General features: G+C 47.1%; 1 protein-coding gene across 2 annotated transcripts; it reads left to right on the forward strand.

Moving 5' to 3' along the window:
* The first annotated feature begins 802 nt into the window (after positions 1-802).
* LOC101588748 (zinc finger protein 154) lies at positions 803-7589 on the forward strand. 2 transcript variants are annotated; one of them, XM_012513106.2, is made up of 3 exons: positions 803-985; positions 4148-4274; positions 5541-7589. In XM_012513106.2, the coding sequence occupies exons 1-3, from the start codon at positions 953-955 to the stop codon at positions 6884-6886; spliced, it is 1506 nt and encodes a 501-aa protein (XP_012368560.1). In that variant the 5' UTR covers positions 803-952; the 3' UTR covers positions 6887-7589. The 2 variants fall into 2 exon arrangements, with proteins under 2 accessions (XP_012368560.1, XP_023563789.1); XM_023708021.1 differs by having other exon boundaries at positions 5781-7589.
* The last annotated feature ends 1828 nt before the right edge of the window (positions 7590-9417 follow it).

A 9417-nucleotide genomic window follows, 5' to 3' on the forward strand; every position in this document is an offset into this window, starting at 1 on the left:
CTCTCTCTCTGCCAGAATACAGAAAATGACAATGTAACGTTCACAGTCTGTGGAGTGCAACTGCAGTAAGATCATTGTGTGCATGTGTGCGTACATACGTGTTTGTGTGTGTGCGTGCAGGGTGTCACTACTCAGCAAGGACTCGTAGACATCCTCTTGCTTTCTGCCTCCCTAGTGCTGGGATTACAGGTGTGCCCACCACACCCGGGTTCTATTGCGGGCTCAGTGTGCCCGGGGCGGGGCCGGCTCCGGGGGCTGCGCCATGCATCGAACCCTGGCCCCTGTGTTTACTCAAGCAAGCTCTTAGTTCGCTGAGCTATACCGCCGACCCAATAAGATCATTTTTAATAATTTTCCTGCCAGTGCAGGCATTTTGTGTCTGAACGACTCTATAAGATACTGTAATATTCGTTTTTCGACCAAAAGCATTTAAGAGTATCTACATTAATACTGTATATTTAGGTGTGGGGACAAGCAGGTCTGTATTATGGAATTTCAAAAGACACGCCTTCCAGTACCGAGCGCCCAGGCACGCGGCAGATACCCCGTTTCCCAGGACCTGTAAGAGCAGCCCCCCGCGCCGCCCACTAGAGCTGAGTTTCCGGGTGGTAGATGGGCAGGGCAACGCGCCACTTGATGAGCCGGGTGTCGCTGGAGACTACATTATCCAGAATGCTCCGCGGCGACGCTGCTGAGGTTGGACCAATGGAAACGCAGAATTACCGGTTTCCATGGAGTACTAAGGGGCAGGACTTCCGGTATGTTCTTGGTCGCGGCCCTGGAGGGTCTCCAGGCTCTGGCCTGAGCGGGGGTTGTGGTGGGGAGGTGGAGTTGGTACCGAGGCCCGCGGAGCCTGCGGGCAGAGAGGGCCTGCCGTCCCCCGCTCAGGGCCGGGCCCTCAGTGCTCGCCAGCCCCGTGTCAGCCCCGCCCCGGCCGGCCTCCTGCAGAGCCATGGCGGCGGCCGCCCCGGGAGGCCCGGCCCAGGTGAGCGCGAGGCCGGAAGCGGGCCTGGAGCCCTCGCAGCCCCGAGCGCCCTGCCCGTAGGCTCGGCTGGGGACAGGCTCGGGTCGGGAGCCCCACCTGTGGCTTCGCGGGGCGGGTCGGAGCGCAGGGGCCCCGCGTGTGCTGAGAGCCCCGCTCCTGCTTCGACCCGGCAGTGCGCGCCCCAGCTGGAGGTAGGACGGAGGAAGCTCCTGTCTCCGGGTTTCTGCGCCGCACGCCTGGAGGGAGGCCGAGCCCCTCCCGCCCGCCGGGGTTGTGCCGCAGGCCTGCCCTCCCTGCGGTTCCCTGGCCACAGACAAGGGCTTAGGGCAGCCAGCAGGGGAAGTGGAGGCTGACTCCCACCTGCAGCCGCCGGTTTCCAGCAGCTTGCTCAGTGGATTCTGGGGTTCTGGACGCTTAAGTGCTAAGGTTCTCGTTCTTGGTTCTAAAGCACCGGACTGAGTGCAAGCTCAGGATGCTGAGCCCATGCCTTGGGGTTGTGCAGAGGGGCTCCCGCTTACCGCGGCCTGTGTAAACTGCTGGGGAAGGTTGTTACCCGAGCTGGTAGCAGGGTGTGCGCGTGCTTGGTGTTAGGCGAAGGAGGCACGGAGAGAGACTCGCAGACCGAGGATGTGGGAAACAGCTGACTTTATTCCACCTACCTACAGGCAGATGACATCAGGGTGATAGCAGCAGCTGCCTGGAGGGAAAGCTAAGTGTGTATAGTTTCAGGGTTGGGATCAAGATTTCCAAGAGTCCCAAAGAGTCTGGACTGAATGTTCAGTTCAGAGCTGTGTGAGCAGTCAGCACAGGTTGAAGCAGAGTCGCATCAGGACAACAGCAGATCCAGTGTTAACTTTCTTTATTGCCCGTGTTCCTTGTTTACCAGAGGCAACTGCTGTTTGTTTTGTTTACAGAGGAAAGAGTGGGGTCTCTCAGGCCATGTTTGGGTCAGTCCTCACACTTCAAATTAAATTTAAGCTGCAAATCTGAGAAGCCATGGGTCCCTTTTATATGAGAACAGAGAGCTGGAGGCATGGGGATTGCAGTAGCTGCCTCAGCAGTTGGGTGCCTCTTCAGGAGGCGGTGGAAGCTTTGGATTAGAAAAGGGAGGTGGGTTTGTCAAGGTCTTGACCGGCTCCAGCTCCGTTGGTCTGCAGAGAGGCAAGCAGATTGAAGCTGTGGGAGCAAGAAGGTCGGAGCGCAGGGTATTGCCGTAGCCAGGTGAAGGTGGATAGACAAGTGCGTGCCTTAGCAGGTATACATTCTGTGTCTGGGTTTTTATAAAGAGCATCTAAAGTTTTGAAATGCAGGCAGCAAGAGAGTGAAACAGGCTTCAGGGATGACCCCTTGGCTTCTATAGGGCTAAAAGTTAAAGTCGGAATAGAGAATACTATTCACTGGGAACATCATGAGCTTCACTTTGGTCATGATAAGTATTTGAGATGTTTTGGAGACTGAAGTGGCGGAATTGAGCGGGAGGCTCAATGCAGGTCTGAAATCTAGTGATTGCTTGAGGATAGAGACATACAAGATTTGATGCCTTTGTTGGCCTAAGATAGGGGAACTGTGACTCCTACTTAGGAGAGGTAATCCTCAAGTTATGATTGTAAAGGTATTAGGAGGCTTCAGAAGGGGTACTGGGCCTCTTGATTGCCTATCTGGGTGATGGTATTAGGCACTACAAACACAAGTGACCGTTTTGTTGGATGCATCAAACAGGTTAGCTTGCCAGGTGGCATAGATGTGAGAAGGGTAGATGAGAGGTAGATGCAGAGGTATAAGTGTGGCAAGAAGACGCTTGGTTTGGACCTGTCAGTCATTCACCACTGACTCCCCAGGATTTTGTGTTGCCTTTGGTAGGGCCTGGAGGATATGACAGCAGCAAACATGTCCTCTGTGGTAGTCACTTGGCCTAGGGTGAGTGACCAGTGGGACTGGGCTTTGAGTGTTAGATAGACAGAGTAATTTTTTGAACAGAAGAATACAATCATTAGTGTCTGTGATGAATGCATGGTCTCTGTGGCTAAATCTTAGACAAAAATAGAGTAAATCAGGGAGCCATACCAGGGGTTGGATTTGCCATCATATTAGGATTTGGGTCTGCCACCATTAGTGTAAGCTTTAAGAGGTCTGGTATACTGTTAGGTCCTGTTTGAATCCATCAAGGATATTCAGTTTTGTGTGCTAAGTTGCAAAATAAAGCTTAAAATTAAGACCCATTTTTTTTCTTTTTGACATCTTGACATTTAGTGAAATCTGGACAATATCACATCACCTGAAAGCAAGTTTCCCCTCTTTTTTCCCCGTTCATAATGTCTCCAAATAGACAGCCCTCTTATTGATCAGCATAGTCACGATTTCCTTTTATTCCTTTGTGGCAGACTTCAGCTCTTTTCCTTGCCCCCACTTTCTTCTCCCTTCCCTGTTTTTCCATGGGCAAGTCTCCACAGTCTCCAAACAAGTCAAATACAGAACCAAGGAGTACCTCACCCTTTAAGTCATATAAATCTTGCATCCCACAACAAGTGGTGGTTCTGTTTTTCTGGACTGTGCCTCTGTGTGCATCCTGTATGGTGTTATATGTGATTAATAAACCACTATCACATTATTCCATCAAGGATCGGGTGGTGTGGTGAGTTTGGTAATCCCGTAAAACTACAACAGGACTCCTACCTTCACCAGTGGTGTGAAACGGAGGTGACTGGAGCAAAACCAATGTGGGAACATCAGGGAGGTATCTGTAGTGTGTGGCTTGGGTGTGGTGGGCTCAAGGGCATGTGGCTGAATTAGAAAGGGTGGTTCCTGAATTAGAAAGAATGTGTTATCTAAACAGTGGTGTGCGCCTGGAGAAGGAGCTACCCAGGCAGCCCCAAAGCCCTGCTCTTGTGATTACATGAACTTGAGTATTTTAGGGACATATCTGGGGATGGGAGAGCATAGACGTTTCCCTGCCAATCCCTGGTCAGTTGTGCCTGTCCCATCGTTGTTGCTGATGGCTTGTGTCTGGTGATCATTGAGTCCTTGCAGGACAGTGGCACCAGGGCTGATCTGTGGTGTTGGGGAGCATGGGAAGAATATGAGCATGGGGTTAGTATGTAAAAGAGTACACTGTTTCCCTCCAGGTGAGGAATTATTTGTGCTTTGATCTGTATGTCATGGCAGGGAAGTGTGACCTTTGAAGATGTGGCCGTACATTTCTCCTGGGACGAATGGCATCTCCTTGACAAGGCTCAAAGGTGTCTGTACCGCGATGTGATGGCAGAGAACTTGGCACTTATCACCTCCCTGGGTAAGGTCTTCTCACACAGCCATGCACCCTGACCTAGTCTCTGAGCTCTTCCTTCCCCACGATGGAGGTCTGTCCTAATAACTAAAGCATGGGCTCTGCTGTCCTTCCCCCATATGTCCTGGGTAGGTGCTATGGTCATTGGGGCTGATGTGTGTCCTGCCTTCTCGTCTTTAGCAGCCCAATCCCTGTTCCCCTGCTAGGCTGCAGGGAAGGATTCAGAACCAGGAGTCTTACAGTCACGTGACGCCTCCCACCTTGTCTGCCCTCTGAAGGAGTATGTCTGTCTGTGTCCAAGGCCCTTTGTGCCCATTCTGCTTCCTTTCACTGACCTTTCTTACCACCTGCCTGTATCAGTGCCACCAGTATGTTCACGCTGAGGTGGCTGGACCTCAACTCCCTCTGCAGCTCCTTGTTCAGAAGGTTTTTGGTGATATTTGAGGGTTTGTTCCTGGTACTGTCACACGCTGAGCTTTTTTTGAGTGAGTGCTTGTCTCTGTGCTCTTTCCTTTGCCTCAGTCCATGCATCACCTGAGTACCATGTGCTTGTATCTTAAATGTGAAGAAGATAGCCAGTGGTTCACAGGTCCTCAACAACAGATGGGCTGAGAGGGAAACTAGCCCTGGGTGAGAGATAACATGAGGGCTGTTTGCAAATCACAGCAGGCACGTATTCAGTTTGACTAGCATTTTGATGTCAGTTCCAGTGGCTGAGGCTCACTTCTTCATTTTCTTACCAATTCTAGAGAGTTTCCCATTTTGTCAATTATACGGACTCTCCTTTCTAAGCTTGCATCCAGCCCTGGAGTTAATCCTTGCATCTCTTCACTTCAAGTCTTCTCACCTTTGCTCTGCGGTCCACCTGCAGTATCCTCAACACTGGCTTCTCTATGCCTTGTGTGATGAGGTTCACACACAGTCTTTAACAGTCCTTCAACGCCAGCTGCTCTATTACAGTTATATTTTGGGAATGTGGACACATCCTTCCACCCAGTACTCATATTGCCAGCAGACAAGTTTCTCCTTACAGTTTCTTTTAAACCCTGTGTCTCCTCTGTGTGGAAGCACATAATGTGTCCCTTATTATCTGACTTGGAGTCATCCTGTCATCTTTGTACACTAGTATTGCCAAGTGGCCTCGGATTCAACCTGAGCTCATTTTCATCCTGCCAGTAATCCCATGGATTTTTTCTGGCATTGTCACCCATACTGTATGGGGGCTGCTCCCCTCACCAAAGTTAGCACATCACCAGCGTTTCTTTTTCTTAGGTCTTTGGCCTGGAGTGGGGGATGCAGAGGCATCTTCTGAGCAGAGTGCTTCTTTAAAAGGCATGTCCCAAGTGAGGACTTTTAGAGAAGGTCTATCTCCCCAAAGGGCTCAGCCCTGTGTGTGGTGTAGCCTGGTCTTGATAGACATCTTGCACATGACTTATCACCAGCAGGAAACACGTTCTGATCAGAAGCTGTACAGATGTGGAGCATGTGGAAGACAATTGTGTTTCACTACAGATACTCATCAGCATGAGAAGCTACAGTTTGTCTGGCAGTGCTTCAGAAGCAAGGGGAGCAGGTCCTTGTTCGTGAACAGGTCCAAATTCCGTGTGGCATGGGAGCAGTTTGCCTGTAGAAAAGTGGAGAAGGACTTCCTGCCCAGCTCAGAATTCCTCTATGAAGAGGCCCCCTGGACTAAGGAGCAGTCAAAGAGCAGAAGTAATTGTAAGACTGTCTGTCACAATGGAAAAACTCAAAATGAGCAGCAGAAAACCCCTAGTAGAGGACACTCTTACATATGTGATCAGTGTGGGAAATCTTTTAGCAAAAGCTACAGCCTCAGTGATCATTGGAGAGTTCACACTGGTGAAAAGCCTTATGAATGTGGGGAGTGTGGGAAATCCTTCAGACAGAGCTCTAGCCTCATTCAGCACCGGCGAGTTCACACTGGAGTGCGACCTCATGAATGTGAGGAATGTGGGAAATTATTTAGCAACAAGTCCAACCTCATTAAACATCGGAGAATTCACACTGGAGAAAGGCCTTATGAGTGTAGTGAATGTGGGAAATCCTTCAGTGAAAGCTCTGCACTCCTTCAACACCAGAGTGTTCACAATGGAGAAAGACCTTATGAGTGCAGCGAATGTGGGAAATTCTTTACTTATCATTCCAGTCTCATAAAGCACCAGAAAGTTCATCGTGGGTCAAGGCCTTATGAGTGCAGTGAATGTGGAAAATCATTTAGCCAAAACTCCAGCCTCATTGAACACAGGAGAGTTCACACTGGAGAAAAGCCTTTTAAATGCAGTGAATGTGGGAAATCATTTAGCCAAAGCTCTGCTCTCCTTCAGCATCGGAGAGTTCATACTGGAGAAAGGCCTTATGGATGCAGCGAATGTGGGAAATTGTTTACTTACAGTTCCAGTCTCCAAAAACACCAGAGAGTTCATATGGGATCACGACCCTACAAATGCAGTGAATGTGGGAAATCCTTTACTCAGAACTCCAGCCTCATTAAACATAGGAGAGTTCATACTGGTGAAAGGCCTTATGCGTGTACCCAGTGTGGGAAGTCCTTTAGCCATAACTCCAGCCTTATTAAACACTTGAGAATTCATAGTTGATAAAAGCCAGTATGCAAAATCTTTTAGTCAGTTTCACCTACATTCACACTGGAAAATTGACTTTAGAAAAGTCCCTGTAAGTGTAGTGGATTGGTGAAAACATTCAGCTAAAGGCCCTCTCTAACTGAACACCACATTCTCTTGGGAATTATAACTGTAATATGCAAAGATGCAGTGTTTTTTCAGTCCAGCATGGCAACTCTGGAAGGGTTACAATGGTACTATCTTTAGAATAAATCCTCATATGTCCAAACATCTATACAGAGTCCAGGTATGTGGGACTGTGTTACATTCTTTAACCCACACTGGACCCTTGCTGGATTTATATTTCTGCACATACTGTGACAAAAATTCAACTGTACTTTCTGCAGTATGCACTGTTTACCCCTACCAGTGTGTTCAGGTAAGTGAACCATGTTCTCCCATTTGTGGGTGGAACTTTTTAAGCCTGAATATCTGTTCCCTTTCTGTTTCTTTCTTCTGATGAGGTAGGATATGACCCGGATGTGGTTTGGCCAAAAGGACTCTGCTGATGACTTGAAATGATGGACTGCCTTTTCGGGGGATATTACTGGTCTCACATGCATCTTGATGGAAATTCCCCACCTCAAAAATCAACAACTTGGGAACCACTTTCTTCCCAGTGCTCTGATTTGTACAATAAAATGTTTCCTGCTTTAGCTGCCATTTATCTTGGGGGTTTTATTCTTTGAATGTGGTGTTTGAAAACGAATAAAGTTCTGCCAACATGAAGGGGTGGCCAGATTTTATTGGGACGTTTCTCTTTCTAGTTTGGGCCTGCTTACTGTGGCTGCCCGAGGCCCCCAAGGCAAACCTGCAGGAAATTGTCCTCATTTGTGTCCTAGATATCATATATTGTGGGCTCAAAGGTCAAGCTGAGGAGGGGTGCTTCTAAGGAAAGCATGAAGTTACTCTCTTGTTCTTGGGCAGTAGTGTATCATACTTAGTTCCAGTTTGGTAGTCATGTTCCTTAGGTCCTTCAGTGAGCCTGTTTGAATCAGTATGCTGATTTCCATAGGGTAGCACTGCAAAGTGCATAATTATACAGGGATTATAATTGTTTCAGAAATTTTGCATTAATCAGGAATGGGAGAAATTTCCATAAACTAAGGTGCCTTGGGTAAATGAGGCATCCTGATTCTCCAGCCATTCTGGCTGGGGGAGATGAACAGATTTAAAATGTCTTGACCTCCATTCCTGTTATCTGTGTCACTGAAGTTGTCTAAGATGATGTAAAGGCTTTGTGGAATGCAGCAGCCTCCAGGATGTTCAGCTCAAGGTCACTACTGTACAGCCATGAATACAAGGAGAAAGGAAATGGGGACCTTCGTCCATCCTTACCACCTCTGTGAGCAGCCACCTCTGCTGCTGAGTAAGGCGGAAATGGCTCTGCTCACCTGAGTTTGCTGTCAGTGAGAAAAGGGATCCTCCAGGGTTTTGGAAGCAAGTTGATGGAATCTGCATAGAATTCTCAAATCTGACTTTGCAAAAGCAGAAAGAAATCCAGACTTTTATTTTGATCTACATTTGTAAGGTCTTAGTAATACAAACTAAGTTATTAGTGACAGGTATTTATACATGATGAGTTTTGACTTTCACATAAACTGATGAATCACCAAGTATGATTGTAATCCCAGCACTTGAGAAGCTGAGGCAGGAGAATCACTGTGAGTTCAAGACTACATAGTAGACTCAAAGCCAGCCTGAACAACATGGAGAGTCCCTGTCTCACAAACAAAACAAAAAACAACACACCATTTATCCTTACAACTATGCATGACCTACAAATCTATCTTGTGGCCTTTTTAGCACTGCCTCTTTTGCCTTCCAGGTTGGCCCTGATTTCCACTAGAACAAATTTGTTTTTATTTTCAGAATTTTATGTTAAAATCATAATGTTGTTACTCTTTTATTCTCTTGCATGTGTTCAGCCTATTTATCATGAGATTCACTAATTCTTATATGAATAGTTCCTAAAAAAGGAACTATAAAAAATTGCTGAGACATGCTCTGTGAATAAAGCACCATCTCAACCTTCTAGGTGAGATCGTGTAATATGATAAAGCACTTCTTTTACTCATCTGGTCATGTGCATTATATCTACACTTGTATGTTACTGTAAGTAAAACTGCTGCAATAATTGGAATACAATTCTTCACTTGAATGCTTCATTATTTTGTGTTGACACCTCAGAATGCAATGCCTGAGTCACAGTCTAGGTAGACTGATAACTTTTTTCAGAATGCCAAACTGATCTAATACAAGTTTTCTCTTTAGAGTCCTATGAGCAGTATGAGTTCCAGCTCTTCTGTATCATTGCCATTGATGAATATAGTTAACATTAATTCATTTAGTAAATGTGTAGCAGTATCACAATATTTCAACTGCATTTCCCTAGCTTTTTATTATGTTTAACATTTTTTCATGTATGTATTCCCTACACTTATGTTCTTTAGTAAAATGTCTGATCTTATCATTCATACATATGTAAAAGTGAATCTTAGCTCTAT

Source organism: Octodon degus, unplaced genomic scaffold, assembly GCF_000260255.1.
Source record: "Octodon degus isolate 3935 unplaced genomic scaffold, OctDeg1.0 scaffold00322, whole genome shotgun sequence".
Taxonomy (NCBI): domain Eukaryota; kingdom Metazoa; phylum Chordata; class Mammalia; order Rodentia; family Octodontidae; genus Octodon; species Octodon degus.